This window comes from Megascapheus bottae, chromosome X, assembly GCF_031878675.1.
Source record: "Megascapheus bottae isolate mThoBot1 chromosome X, mThoBot2.hap1, whole genome shotgun sequence".
NCBI classification, from domain to species: domain Eukaryota; kingdom Metazoa; phylum Chordata; class Mammalia; order Rodentia; family Geomyidae; genus Megascapheus; species Megascapheus bottae.
The window spans coordinates 30,959,493-30,975,120 of NC_143547.1; the positions used below are offsets into that span (position 1 = coordinate 30,959,493).

At 37.4% G+C, this 15,628-nt stretch overlaps 1 protein-coding gene across 8 annotated transcripts in view; it reads left to right on the forward strand.

The window, feature by feature from the left end:
- Ccnb3 (cyclin B3) overlaps positions 1-15,628 on the forward strand; it is a 69,746-nt gene that overhangs the window by 24,446 nt on the left and 29,672 nt on the right. For 2 of the 8 annotated variants that reach the window (XM_090326696.1, XM_090326702.1), the window contains exons 2-5: positions 1,470-1,520; positions 2,545-2,677; positions 6,791-6,874; positions 8,890-9,008. In XM_090326696.1, the coding sequence (XP_090182822.1) occupies positions 2,582-2,677; positions 6,791-6,874; positions 8,890-9,008 (299 nt within the window). In that variant the 5' untranslated portion in view covers positions 1,470-1,520; positions 2,545-2,581. Of the gene's footprint in view, positions 1-1,292; positions 1,521-2,033; positions 2,145-2,544; positions 2,678-6,790; positions 6,875-8,889; positions 9,009-15,628 lie in introns of those variants that run through there. The other 6 variants (XM_090326701.1, XM_090326700.1, XM_090326697.1 and 3 more) reach the window with 5 other exon arrangements.

Below are 15,628 nucleotides of genomic sequence, written 5' to 3' on the forward strand. Positions count from 1 at the left end.
TTTTCTTACGCTACAGTCTCCTCTGTTCCCCTTTCTAACCAGCCTCACATAAGTCTAACTTTCAGCTCTATTTTAACTACTTTCAAAACTGTTCCTTATGGTCCATATTCTAGATAACTGGGATGTTCCTAATCTTTCTCTGGGCTTGCCCATTTTTTGTCAAAATTAAATACTGTTTTTATTTGCTTTCAGTAAACTTGTTAATATTGTATTCTTTACTATTATGTTTTGTCTTGAAATTAATACAAGCACAATGCTGTAAAATATCCATCCAATGGAAGTGCTGATGGTAGCAGAAATAGACATATCTACTACATACTTCCATTTTACCAAGATTTGATAAAGTAACAAATTATTTTTGCCAGTCCCAGGGCTTGAACTCAGGACCTGGGCACTGTTTTGGACACGTTTTGCTCAAGGCTAGCACTCTTCCATTTGAGCCACAGTGTCACTTTTGGCCTTTTCTGTGTATGTGGTACTGAAGAATCAAACCCAGGGCTTTGTGCATGCTAGGGGAGCACTCTACCACTAGTCTATGCTCCCAACCCCACAAATTATTTTTTTATTGTCATTATTAAGGTGATGTACAGAAGGGGTATTGTTTCTTAAGTCAGGTTATGAGTATATTTCTTTCCTTCTTGTCTTTTTTTTGCTAGTCCTGGGGTTTGAACTCAGGGCTTGAGCACTGTCCTTGGGCTTTTGCAAGGTTTGTGCTCTGCCCCTTGAGCCACATCACAACTTCTGGCAGTACCGAGGAATCGAAACCTGGTCTTTGTGTATGCTAGACAAGCACTCTACCACTAGACCATACTCCCGGCCCCTACATTCCTTTTTTTTTTTTTTTAATAATTTTATTGTGAGGGTGATGAATAGAGGGATCACAGTTACATTCTTAAGATAGTGAGTACATTGCTTCTTGAACATTGTTAACCCTTCCTATGTTTTTCTTCCAGTTTCTCTTCCCCCACCTCCTCCCAAGTTGTAATGAGTGTATTTTTTTCTGTAGTGGGACTTGGAATCTGGGCCTGGGCTTTATCCCTGAGCTCTTCAGCTCAAGGCTACTGCCCTACCCCTTGAGCTACAGTTCCACTTCTGGTTTTCTGGTGGTTAATTAGAGATAAGGGTCTCACAGACTTTAGTGCCCAGGCTGGCTTTGAGCAGTGATCCTCAGATCTCAGCCTCCTGAATAGCTAGGATTGCAGGCCTGAGCCCCTGTACCTGGCATGAGTGCATTTCTTTATGAGGAATGTCACCCTTTCCTTTTCTTTCTCCCAGTTTGGGCCTTTCTATATCTGAATGCTTCTTAGTTTACTTGGGAACCTCTTTGTCATTTAAGACCAGATCAAATATTACTTCTTCTATGAATTCAACCCTTTCCATTACCAGTCTATAGTACTGTTTTAATTCAGGCTGTTAAAATAAAGTGGGTACAGACTGGATGGCTTAAACAATAAACATTTATTTTTCAGTTTTGCAGTCTGAAAAGTCCAAGATCAAGGTGCCAATAGATTCAATAACTGGTGAGACTCTACTTCTTGGTTCATAGATGGCTGTCATTTTCTTGTATCTTCAAGTGGTGGAAAGGGACAGGAGAACGCCTATTAGATCCACAACCCCAGCCCTCTCTGAGATCTTTTACAAGGGCACTAATTCAGGCGAGCTCTGCCTTTATCACTTAATCACCTCTTGAAGGCCATGTCTACTAATACCATCACATTGGAGGTTATTGTGTCAACACATGAATTTGATGGTGGGAAGATACTAACAAATTATATCCTCAAGTATTCTACCTATATTAAAATTTTATCATGTTTTCATGGTAATATTATAATTGTGCATATAAACACTTCTATGGTAAGATTTGTGTTTTGTTTGTATTTCTTTCCTGCATAGTGGTAAGTTTGTGCATTACCCTTAAAGTCTCACGAAGAAAAGCCTATTCATTCTTTGTCAAATTGGATATAGGTGGAATTGAAAAGGCTCTCTTGTGTATCCGGTAATTATTACTTTTTATGGTAATGTTTTTGTTTGAGATATATAGTGATTTCTGAGGACTCACCAACTAAAGGAACTTTCAAGAATGTAAACTGAAGTCCCACACTGAGATGACCAAAGGTAGAACTCTCGTAAGGCTGTAATGACTGGTAAATTTTTTTGACATGATTTTCCATGATTTAGTTTCTTTTGTTGTTATCTTTTGAATGTTATCCCTACTAGCTGTCCAGAATTATGTCATAGTATCTTATGATTGAATATAGCTTTGGCATATTGCCTGTCTTATTATGCATATATATTTTTGCAGGCATTTTCTTGTGTTGTGTGTAGTGTCATTATATTTAAGTGGCCAGAACTAGATTTCTTTTTGACGCTAGGAGAGTTGAAATCATTTTCCCAAGTTTAATTGTGATAAATCCAGATTTGAACCCAGTTCTACACTTCAAGATATATTTTTCCTAGGGATGCTGCAAAGAGATTGAGTTTGGTCAAGTGTTACTGTCTTGTTTGTGGTAAATGGTGTTTTAAAGCATTCCTTTCTGATTGCAGCTCTGCCTTGGACAAGACACTACTGAATATCTAGGAGATGCCACTGCCATTATCACCCCAAACTTCCACACAAGAGACTGAGAACATTCAGTCCAGCAAAATTATGCCCAGTGACCATGAGAAATCTAAAAAGGTTAGAGCAAGCTGTCTTCCCCGTCCATGTCTCGTGTATTCTCCTGTGTTGGACTATCTACAATTCTCATCATTGAATTTTTTTTCCTTTTAAATTCTGGTGTTTGAAATCAGGGCCCAACACTTCCTAGGCAGATTCTCAATTGTTTGAGCTAAGCCTTTATTCTTTTTTTTTAATTGTATTTTATTGTTGGGGTAATGTTTAGAGGGGTTACAGTTACATTTGTCAGGTAATGGCTACATTGCTTCCCAAACCTTGATAACCCTTCTCATGTTTTTACCCCCATTTCCCCCACCCTTCCCCCTTTATTCTTTTGTTATTTTCCTTATAAGTTGTCACTTTTTGCCCAGGCTAGCCAGAATTGTGATTTAGTCTTCTTGTATGACTGGAATGACAATTAGGTCTTTACCTTGCCCAACTTTATTGATTAAAATGATTTTTTTCTATGTATGTGGTAAGGCAGAATCAAACCCGGGTCTTCGTGCATGTTAGGCAAGCACTCTAGCACTAGGCCAAACTCCCAGCCCTGATTAAAATGAAATTTTAAGAACTTTTCTCTCAGATTGACCTTGAATTGTGACCATCTTAATTTCAGCCTCCAAGATATTTAGCATTTACAAAGCCCTGTGATCTATCTGTAGCACCAGAAAAAAAGGAAAATGAATTCTTCCTATAAATATGTGTTTCAAATGAAAGTTTCTTTCCACATCTTTTAAAACAAAACAGTATTCATTCTACTTGATAATTATGTTTATACAGTCTGAGAAACTTTAAGCATCTTGCCAGGAGGCTATAGTACTTTTTGAGGGTGAATGTGAAGGTTATATCAGCAAGTATTATTTTTGGAAATGTAGGTTGTTGTGCATCTCTAATTTGAAAAATCCAAAATTTGCAATGCTTTAGTCTGGAACTTTTTGCGTTCCCACCTGACTCTACAAGTAGTAAATTTGACATCTAATCTTGTGATAGAGTATAGAAAAATGTAGACACACTAAAATTACTGCATTAAAAGTACTTTCAGGATATATCTTTAAGGAACATTTGAAATGCAAATAATAAACAGTATTTAAACTTTGGTCTCAACTCAAAGATACCTGTCTCACTATGTTTATGAATATTCAAACTGTGAAAGAATCTGAAAATACCCGCATTTGAATGGGTGATAGAGTGATACCTAATGTATTTTAAACTTGAAGATCATGAATATATATTAACTCTTCTGTTTTGACCTTGTGCATAATTTGACATTGCCATTCTCACCATAGTATTTTTTTGCCAGTCCTGGGCTTGAGCTCAGAGCCTGAGCACTCTTCTTGAACTTTCTCAAGGCTAGAACTCTCTACCATTTGAGCCTCAGCACCACTTCTGGCTTTTTTCTATGTATGTGGTACCGAGGAATTGAATCTGGGTTTTTGTGCATGCTAGGCAAGCACTCTACCACTAAGCCAAACTCCAGGCCACCTGACCATAGTATTTAAAAAATTCTTTGTTTTTCTGGTCCTGATGCTTCAACTATGGGCCTAGGTGCTATCCTTCAGCTCCTTTGGCTCAAGGCTATCATTGAAGCCACAGTGTTACTTCTGGCTTTTTCTGTAATTCATTGGAGATAAGAGTCTCATGGATTTCCCTGCCTGGGCTATCTTTGAACCACAATCCTCAGATGTCAACCTCTTCAGTAGCTAGGATTATAGACATGAGCCACTGGTGCCCAGCTCATAATATGTTCTGTGTCATCATACATTTTGAGATGAGAATTTAGTTAGTATGGCTGGATTATCATCAAGAGAGTATTTCCTGTAGCAAACTTCATTAGTCAGCCTAATTTCTTTGATTGCACTGGCTATGTAGTTCAGTAGTTCTTACATAACACTATACCTTGCCCACGTCAATACCTAGAATCCACCCCCCACAAAAAAAGAGAAAAATCTTCAATCAGTTTTTTCACAATGAAGATAAACTTTTTAAACACTTTGACTTTTTTTGTCAGTCCTGGGCCTTGAACTCAGGGCCTGAACATTGTCCTTGGACACATTTTGCTCAAGGCTAGTGCCTTGCTACTTGAGTCACACAGCACCACTTCCATCTTTTTCTGAGTATATGGTACAGAGGAATCTAACCCAGGGCTTTGTGCATGCTAGGTGAGTACTCTACCACTAGGCCATGCTCCCGGCCCCACTTTGACTTGTTTTACTAAAATGGTCAGTTTTTTTGTTCTTTATGAAGTTTTTATAATCATACCATATATATATATATATATATATATATATATATATATATATATATATATATGTCATGAGCTTTGAACTCGGCCTGGGCACTGTCCCTAAGCTGTTCAGATCAAAGCTACCACTATACCACTTTGATCCATAGTGTCAATTCCAGTTTTCTGGTGGTTAATTGGAGATAAGAGTCTCACAGACTTTCGTGGCTTTGTACTGTGATCCTTAGGCCTCAGCCTTCTGAGTAGCTAGGATTACAGGCATGAGCCATCAACACACAGCAGATTATACACTTTGTAAAATAACTGTATCTGAGGCTTAGGGATATGGTTCAAATATGGTAAATCATTTGTCTAGCAAGAGTGAAGCCCAGAATTCAAGCCCTGGTACTGCCGAAAAAATCCCCAAAAACAAAAACCCCTATTCCCATTTACAGATTTTTGTTGTGGTTGTTTTCATTGTTTATTATTTTGGTCATGGAGCTTGAACTCAGGGTCTGGTCACTGTGAAAGAGCTTTTTCGCTCAAGTCTAATGCTTTACCATTTTGAGCCACAGCACCTCTTCTAGTTTTCTGGTGTTTAATTGAAGGTAAGTATCTTACTGACTTTCCTGCCCCAGCTGGCTTTGAACTGTGATCCTCAGATCTCAGCCTCCTGAGTAGCTAGGATTACAGGCATAAGCCACTGACACTTGGCTACATTCACAGTTTACACAGATTTTTTTTTGGTAGTAATGGGTCTTTGGCTTGATAAGCAGCCATCAGCCTGGAAAGAAAAAGTCTGAGAGACATCTACAGTTAACCAACATAAAGCTGGGCTGGAGGCACCACTTTAGTGGTGCCTCCATAGTACCAACCATGAGCAAAAATGCCAAGTGAGGGACCAGGAGTTTGGCCTAGTGGTAGAGTACTTACCTAGCATGCATGAAGCCCAGATTAGATTCCTTGGTACCACATACATAGAAAAAAACAGAAGTGGTGCTGTGTTGCTTACGTGGTGGAGCCTTAGCCTTGTGAAAGCCCAAGGACAGTGCTCAGGCCCTGAGTTCAAGCCCCTGGACTGGCAAAAAAAGCTAAGTGAGCTTAAGGCCACTGAGTCAAAAACCTCTAGTAACAGTAAAAAGTATATTGCTTTTTAATCCTTAAGTATACTGGACCGTAGGTTATCATTTCAGTTTTACTGATGACAGAATCATGGTTCAGAGTTTAAGTGACTTATCCATGATCAACAATTAGTAAACAGCTAATACTGGAACCTTATCTAGGTTTGACACTATTGTCTTTATTGAAAATATCTTGAATCAGCTACTTTAATATAAGAAACACTTAAATATTTGTTAAATTATTGAACTGATTTACCTATGACTTATTGTGGCGATAATGGTTAATCCTGGATAAGGTAGCTATAACCATGAGAGGAGGAAGGGAAAAATTGGCTTCAATAAGCTATTTTGTCTCTTCTGAGAATTATACTGAAGGTTTTATTGTCTTTTCTCTTTTAAAGTTATTTTAAGTAGTTTTACAAAGGAGATTCAATTCAACATGTAAGTTTATTAGTACAATGCATTCTTCCCCTTCTGATCTCAATCCAGCCCATCCCTTTAAGTTACTCAGTTCTATTTTCACATATGTGCATTGAATATTATGACTGTATTTGCTATACTTTCTCCATTTTATACTATTATCTTATCTCCATTATCAATGTCTGTCTCCTCTGGGAACTCTATAAGAACCCTGAGTGCTAAACTATCATTTTGTTGTAGCTTATGGAGTTTATTATATGTATCTGGTTAGTCGGAGATTGTATCATTTTTCCAAGCCCTGAAGATGACCAGAATTTCCTGAAAAGGCTGTTCACAATTGAATATATTCGTTTACAATTTTTAATTTTTCAGAGGGAAGAGAATTATCAAGCAAAAATTTCTTTTTCACCTCAGAGGACAATCAAAAAGAGATCAGCTTTTGATGATCTCACTAACGTGAGTATGCTAGCTTGATTGTTTGCTCTTATTTTTTACAGACCTTGCAAGTCTTTTCCTCTTCCTATTTTTTCTGTGTTCTGACCCTCTCTGGATTGTTGAGAGCAGAATTTATTGAGATTCAGTGACCTGATTTCAGAAACTATAGGTGCTTTTCCTCTGGCCTATATCATTTGGGTCAATAGGTGGAGTTTTCTGGGGATAGCAGAATAATCAACAGATAAAAAATAATTGTAGATCACTGTGAAGACTATGAAACATTGTATTTAGCTAAATTCCAGATGTGGCTCAGCTTTGGAGGTAAGTACTTTGGTGGAATCATGTAGTCTATGGTTATGTTTATCAGTTTAAACTGTTGCCTAAAATGGGTAAGAAAGATTTTTTTTATTATATAGGACTGATCTCAGTGAGTATCTCTATTTCCCAGACATTAAATATCAGTACCAAGTTTACAAATAACACACATGTGTATTTAAGCCCACATTTATATCTATCATATATCTACCTACCCATTTACAAAGATAAGAGATATACACACACACACACACACACACACACACTTACTGAGGAATTTGTGAATTTTACAGCTCTAGTTAAAGATTCTTTCTTGCATTTCCTACTTCATATTTGTATATAACTTTAATTCCAGCAAGAAAGAACTTGGATTCCCAAGAACATCAACATATTTTCTCAGTGCGATAAATAACTAAGAGTTGAAAAATTACCATATCCATGTTTGTATCCTAAATAAACTCAACAAAAGTAGTTCTAGGTTTACTTTTAAATCCACATTCTGCAAATTTATCCTGGTTGAAGCAACGTGGTCAAATACTATGTTTAAAAGTTACTTGGGGCCAGGAGTTTGGCCTAGTGATAGAGTGCTTGCCTAGCATGCACGAAGACTGCGGTTTGATTCCTTGGTACCATGTATACAGAAAAAAAAAGCCGGAAATGGTGCTGTGGCTCAGGTGGTAGAGCTCTAGCCTTAAGAAAGCTCAAGGACAGTTCTCAGGCCCTGAGTTCAAGTGACATTACTGGCAAAAAATGTCATTTGGATTTACTCTCTCTTGCCTTACCTTCTTTTTCTTTTCTTTATTCTTTTGTGTGATTGTAGTATTTATTTGAAATGTAGTTAGGTCCATTTGTTTCATTTAAAGGCATGCACTTTCAATTTATTTGTAGTGACATTATTCACAGTTCCATGATTTCTTCTACTATTTAACAAGGAGTCAGGATTAGAGCCTGTGTTAACAGGTAGAATTTTGTCAGAGTTCTGCCTTGAAAAGCTGGTAACTTAAAGGGATGGTTTGGGTTGAGTTCAGTAGGGGGGAGAATGATGAAAGGGGTGACACTGTACTCATAAACTTACATGCTGAATTGAAGCTCCTTTGTACAACTACTGAAAAATAACTAAAAGAGAAAAGATAAGATGACTTACAGATTGAAATATTCAGATAGCAATATCCTTCTGTACCTCCCCCCCCAAATATCTTATAAAGTCTAAGTGAAATGTGTTGTTATCAGAACATCTTTTCCATTTGCCAGCAGTTGCCTAGAATGGAGATCAGAACTATATTCCTTGGAAACACTTAGAGCTGCTGTTTAGCTCCTATATACCAGTGCGTACAGTACTGGTTATTTATTGGTTGTGATATGCTTGGATTGTCACTCCTAGGAACAACCAAATAAGCTATTCAGCGTGAAGATGTGGGTTAGAGCTTTCTTGTAAGAACCACTTATTGGAGTTATATGCTTTTCTTCTTTTTTTTCTTTTTCTTTCCTTTTTTGCCAGTCCTGGGGCTTGAACTCAGAGCCTGGGCACTGTCCTTGAGCTTTTTTTTTCCCCTCAAGGATAGTGCTCTACCACTTGAGCCACAGCATCACTTCTGGCTTTTTCTGTTTTTATGGTACTGAGGAATTGAACCCAGGGTTTTATGCATACTAGGCAAACACTTCACCTATAAGCCACATTCCCAGCCCTTCTCTTCATTTTCTTGTCCCCTTTTTTTCCCTAGGCTATTCAAAATCAATCTATTCAGTTAACAAAAAAAGCCAATAAGGAGTTTGTAAAATACAATTCTTGGAATACATGCACTCTTGGGGTAGCAAGAAACAAGAGGAGAAAAAGAAAATGGTGAGTAAGAGGGACTCAGATGGCACCATTTGGTCCCCAGTAAGAATATATTTTTTGTTTTGTTAAATAGTTGGGCAAAAAGGTTTCAGTTTTACAAATTACTTTATAAATACAGTACATCTTGGTCAATGTCAACCCTTTCTTTTGTTCTTTCCCATTTTCACTGTCCCATCCTTACTCTCAAGTTCAATGTTTTTTTTCAATGCACATTGACTATAATAACTGCATTTTTTTACTCTTCCTCCTTCCATTTGAGTGCCTCCTCTTTCACTTCCCCTCCCTCCAGACAGAACATGTGTCAGCTTCCTGGCATTCATTTTGTTAAACAGTCTATTAGCTGTTCAGAGGGGTTCTACAATTGGACTCCTCGAACATATTTATTCTTGGCCTTAATCATAACTATCTCATTAACCCTGGGTGCTGAGATGGGCCCACATGTGTGGTTAAAATGTATTTACAGGGCTGGCGCTCTCCCTCCTTCCCTCTCCCTCCCTCTCTTCTTCCATGATATGTGTGCATATAGAACTGTTGTTTATAATCAAGAACAGCTTTTTTTCTTGTTTAGTAATTCATCCCTTGTTTGTGTCTGTGCATGGGAGCATAGAAGCATCTTAAGTTTTCACAAACTCAGCTGACTTGTAGTATCAGTCTGTTTACACCATTAGAAGCTTTTGGGAGAGCTTTGCCCTTTGTTACTGGAGGGAATTTACTGTTTCCATGAGCCAGAAACATGTACCTTCTTTACAGGTAACTGATCACAAGTTCTGCAAGTAAGGTTGAGTATTTACATATAGGATTGGAAAAATAATTTATCCTTAGGAAAGCTTTTACTAGAATAAGAATTAGAAAATGGGGCCGGGAGTTTTGCCTAGCATGCACGAAGACCCGGGTTCGATTCCTCAGTACCACATACAAAGAAAAAAAGCCGGAAGTGGTATTATGGCTCATGTGGTAGAGCTCTAGCCTTGAGAAAGGCCAAGGACAGTGCTCAGGCCCTGACCTCAAGCCCAGGACTGGCAAAAAAAAGAATTAGAAAATGGAATGAAACTTTTATATGTTTCCTTATTTTAATAGGAATTACTTTTTCAGGAATTAAGCAATCTGCATTTGAATAAATTAAATAGATGGTTACAGCCGGATAAGTATGGCTTTTCATAAGTCAGGTAAAAGGTTGGAAACTCAATTAAAGTAACCTGCAGGGTCTACAGGGTACCCTACTAATTACTCAACACTAAGAAATCAAACTAGAAGATTAACATATATCCTTAAGTGGTTTCCTGCTGAAATGGAATCTCTGTGATTTGTGTACATATAAGACCTTAATTCTCTACATTATTTTCTTTTGAATTTATTTTACTGTTCTAATTTTACCAGAGACATTTTTCTCTTTAGTCAGAGTTTAGTGGAGATATTAATGATAGTAATAGAACTAGTAAATTAATCATTTATTGAGAACTCACTGTAGTCATGCATCATTCTGTATCTTGTTTACTGAGATATAATTCATATGCAATGCAATTCATAGCTTTACAATTTTTAATCTTTTAAAAAATGTACATTTTAAACATATAAAATGTACACCTCATAGATTTTAGTATATTCACAATTATGCAGGAATCACAGTTTACATGTCTCTTGTGTGTGCACACAGGTACTAGGGGCTTGAACTCAAGGCCTGGGCATTGTTCTCTAGTTTTTTAATTCGAAGCTGGTGCTCTTCTATTTGAGCCATATTTCCATTTCCAGCTTTTTAGTGGTTAATTGGAGATAAGAGTCTTTTTTGTTTTTGTTTTTGTTTTTTTAAATATTTTTATTGTAATTAATAAAAGGGTTACATGATATTTGCCAGATAGAAGTAGAGATAAGAGTGTTATGCACTTTCCTCCTCAAGTTGGCTCGGAACCTTGGTCCTCAGATTTCAACCTCCTTAGTAGCTAGGATTACAGGTATAAACCACTTGTGCTTGGCTGGAACATTTTCATTAACCCCAAAGAAACTCTAAACCTTTAACTATCACCTCTCAAACTCACCAGGCTTCCTAGATTTAAACCTTCACTAATGTATTTTCTGTCTCTATGAAGATTTCTTTTATATGCGAGATTATGGAACATATGTCTTTTTGTTTCTTTGGCTCTCTAAAGAGTCATAATATAGCAGATGTCAGTACTTCATTTCTTTCTATTGCCAAATAATATTCTATTTTTTATTTATTTACTGTATATTTATGCATTGATTAGTTGATGGATGTTTGACTTGTTTCTATCTTTTGATTATTGATAGTAGTTAATAACTGTTTCTAATTCTTTTGTATTAAATGTTCATTTATCATTTGTATTAAATGTTCATTTATTTTAAGTTAGAAGAGTCCTTTATATATTCTATACAAGTTCCTGAATTGTAAACATTTTACTCATTCCATTCTTTCATTTTGCTGCTGATGTCTTCTGAAATATATGAATTCTTAATTTTTATTACATTCAACTAATTTTTGTTACTACTTAGATTTGTTTGATGTCATATCTAAAAACGACTGTTAAATGCAAGATTACTAAGATGAATACTTTCCCCTCTATGAGTTTTAAAGTGTCAGCTCAATTTAAGATTATTTATTTATTTATTTTTGTCTTGGTGCTTGAACTCTGGGCCTAAGCGCTGGCTCTGAGCACTTTTACTCAAGGCCAGCACTCTACTACTTTGAGCAGAAAGTTCTACTTCCAGTTTTTTTGAGTGCTTAATTGGAGCTAATAATCTCTCAGAGACGTTTCTGCTTGGATTGTTTTTGAACCCTGATCTTCAGTTCTCAGCTTCCTGAGTAGCTAGGATTATGTATGTAAGCCATTAGTGCTTAAAAATTTAGAATTTTTAAAAAAACTTACTTTATGTTAATTTTTGTTTGTGATAATTTTTGTTTGTTGGTGGCTAGTAGTGTAATATCATTGTTTTGCGTGTGTATTTCCAAGTTTTCCAGAACCATTGAAATGATTAGTCTTTTTGCTTTTTTTTCAGTTTTTAATTTTTCTTGTCATTTTTTTAAAAATTAGTGTCAATTAGTCATACAAGGAAATTTATTTTACTTATTTTATTTTTAAAGTTTTTATTTTATTATGGTCATTTATGTATATATGACTTGCTCCTAATCATTCTATCGTTCTTTCACTTCCCCACCCCTGTTCTCAAACTAGTTTTAAGCTTCCTTGTTCCATTTTCACACTTATTTTTCCCCATATTTTCCCTTTGTCCCTCTGCATTTGACCTGCCTATCTCCCCTCTACAACCTACACAAGGCATGGTTCAAGAGAAGCTTAATTTTTCTTTCTTTAATTAAATGTCTTAGCATTCTTGTCAAGTCAATTCATTGTAAATGTAAGCATTTATATTTGGGCACTCATTTTTCTTCCATCTATCTCTAGGTCATTATCATTTTGCCCATAGGACTAGGGATGTGACTTGAGTGGTATCAAGCATGTGACCTTGAGTTCAATTTCTGTTACTGCAAAAAAAAAATCATTAAGCCAGGAACATTTTGGCTCGGTTATTGTAGCTTTGTAGTATATTTGTGTGTGTGTGTGTGTGTGTGTGTGTGTGTGTGTGTGTGTGTGTGCAAGAGTGTGCATGTGTGCACGCACGTGCACCCATGCCTGTACCTGCATCATCCTAGGGATTGAATTTAAGGTCTGGGTGCTGTCCCTGAGTTTTTTTTAGCTCATGTTTAGTGCTCAGTCACTTGAGCTAAGCACCACTTCCAGTTTTTTGGTAGTTTTTTGGAGATAAGATACTTGTGGACTTTCCCACTCCAGCTGGCTTTGAACGTTTGAAAACTTCAGATCTCTGCCTGAGTGGCTAGAATTGTAGGTGTGAGCCACATGCACTGGGCTACATAGTATGTTTTGAAGTAGGACAAACTGATTCTAGTTCTTTTTCAAGATTGTTTTGGCTATTTGGGGGTTCCTTGCAATTTCACTTTAGAAATGAATTTTGGAAACAGCTTGTCACTTTCTACAAATAAACTGGTTGAAGTTTTTGTAGAAATTATGTTGAATATGTAAATCAATTTATGAATTTTTCCATTCTAACTGTACTACATCTTCCAATGAACATATTATGTTTTTAAGCTGTTGCTTAAGATGTTTAATTTCCTTTACAATTTTGTACACTTTTCAGAGTATAAATTTTACATGTGTTTCATCAAATATTTTCTAAGATTTTGTCTTGATGCTATTGTTAATGGAATTGTCTTCTCAATTTCATTTTTAGATTGTTACAAGTATGTATAGAAACAAATTTGATTTTTGTAAATTGATCTTGTATCTTAGAATTGTGCTGATTTCCATTGTTATCTATTAGTTTTGTGTGGATTCCTTAGGACTGTCTATATAAGATGCAATCTGCTAATATAATTTTGTCACTTTTCATAGAGATGATTTTTATTTGATTTTTTTCATCTCATTGCCTTAGCTAGAACCTTATGTTCAGTTAGGAATATCTAGAGTTGGCTGTACTTTTGTTTTCCATGATCTTAGGGAGAAGGCATCATCCTGTCACAGTAATTATGATATTAGTTTCTGGGTTTTTGTTTTGAGATTCCCCTTATCGTGTTGAGGATAATGGGAATCTATTTTGATTCTTCCATTCTGAGTGCTTTCTATCATAAAAGCATTATATTTATATTTATTTTTTTGTTTGTCATGGGGCTTGAATTCAGAGCCTAGGTGCTGTCTCTGAGCTCTTTTTGCTCAAGGCTAGCACTCTACCTCTTTAAACCACAGCACCATTTCTGCTTTACTGGTAACTTAATGGAGATAAGAGTCTCACAGACTTTGCTGCCTGGGATGGCTTTGAACTGTGTTCTTCAGATCTCAGCCTCTTAAGTACCTAGGATTACAGGCATGAGCCACCAGCACCTGTCTTTTTCTTTATTCTGTTAGTATAGTACAGTATAGTGCAGTACAGTATAGTATAGGATATGAAATGTTTTGGATATTAAAGTAACTTGCATTTCTGGATAAATCCCAGTTGGTTATGGTGATTAATCCTTTTTAGATGTTTCTGGGTTTGGTTTGCTACTATTTTGTTGAGAATGTTTGCCTCTGTACAAGAGGTGTTGTTCTGTGTTTTTGTTATCTTGCAATATCAGTGTTGTTTGGTAGAGTAACACAAAGAGTGAACTGGAAAGTGTTCCCACCTTTTCTATTTCATGGGAGAGTTCGAAGAAATCAAATTAATTCTTCTTTAAATGTTTGTTAAAATTCAATAGCAAAGCCATTGGAGCCTGTACTTTTTTGTGGATAGTTTTTAGAATTTTATTTGGAAATACTGGGGATTGAACTAAGGGCTTTGCACTTGCTAGGCAGGTACTCTATCCCCTGGGTCAAGCTTCCAGTCCCTTTTTGCATTTGGCTTTTTTGAGGTAGGGTCTTGCTTTGTACCTGTGCCAGCCTTGGCTGTGATCATTTTTTCCCTGGTTTCCTATGTCACTGACAGGAGTGTGTCACTGTGCCCACTCATTGTGCCTCTCCATAGATGAAAAAACAGGCATACCACTGTACCTGGTGTATAGCGATTGTTTGTGATGGAGTATCAAGAACATCTTTTCACCTGACCTAAAACCCTTGATCTCTCTGTAGCTAGGATTACAGGCTTTAGCAACTTCACTTGGCTCTTTGCAGATAGTTTGCTGAATCCCTTTATTATAGGTCTATTTGGATTTCTTTCTTTTCCTTCCTTCCTCCCTCCTTTCCTCCCTCCCTCCCCTCCTCCCTCCCTCCTTCACTTCCCTCCCTCCCTCCCTCCCTCCGTCCCTCCCTCCCTTCCTTCCTCCCTTCCTCCCCCTCCCTCCCTCCCTCCCTCCCTCCCTCCCTCCCTCCCTCCCTTCCTCCTCTTCCTTCCACTTCTCCCTCCTCTTTCCTCCTTTCTTTCCCTTTCCCCTCCTCATCTCCTCATTTCCTCTTCCTTCCTTCCTTCCTTCCTTCCTTCCTTCCTTCCTTCCTCCCTCCCTCCCTCCTTCCCTTCCTCCCTTCCTCCCTTCCTTCCTCCCTTCCTCCTTTTCCTTCTCTTCCTTCCACTTCCCCCTCCCCTTTCCTCCTTTCTTTCCCTTTCCCCTCCTCATCTCCTCCTTTCCTCTTTTTCTGTTTCTTCCTACCCTTTTCTTCCTTTTCCTTCTCCCCTTCCCTCCTCTCCCCTTCTCCTCTTTATCCTTTCTCCTCCACTTCCCCCATGCCCCCCTTTACTCCCTTTCCTCCTTCCTCTTCCCTCCTTTCTCCATACCCTCCTTTCCTCTTCCTCCGTTCTCTCCTCCTCCTTTCTTTACCTCTTCTTCTTCCTCTTCGTTTCTTCTCCCTTTAGTCTCTTCTACATTGTCCTCCTCACCACTTCTTCCTCCTCCACCTGTATTGGGGTTTACTTAGCATTTCATTCACAGCTGGTACTCTTATCACTAGAGTCACATCTCCAGTCCAGCCTTTTCTGTTTATGCTGGTTAATTGGAGATGGAGTCTCATGGAGTTTTCTAACAGGGATGACTTCTAACCATGATCTTTCAGATTTCATCCTACTATGTAACTGACAGACATGAGCTACAGTAGCACCTGGCTTATATTCTTCTTGAATAACTTTTAGTAATT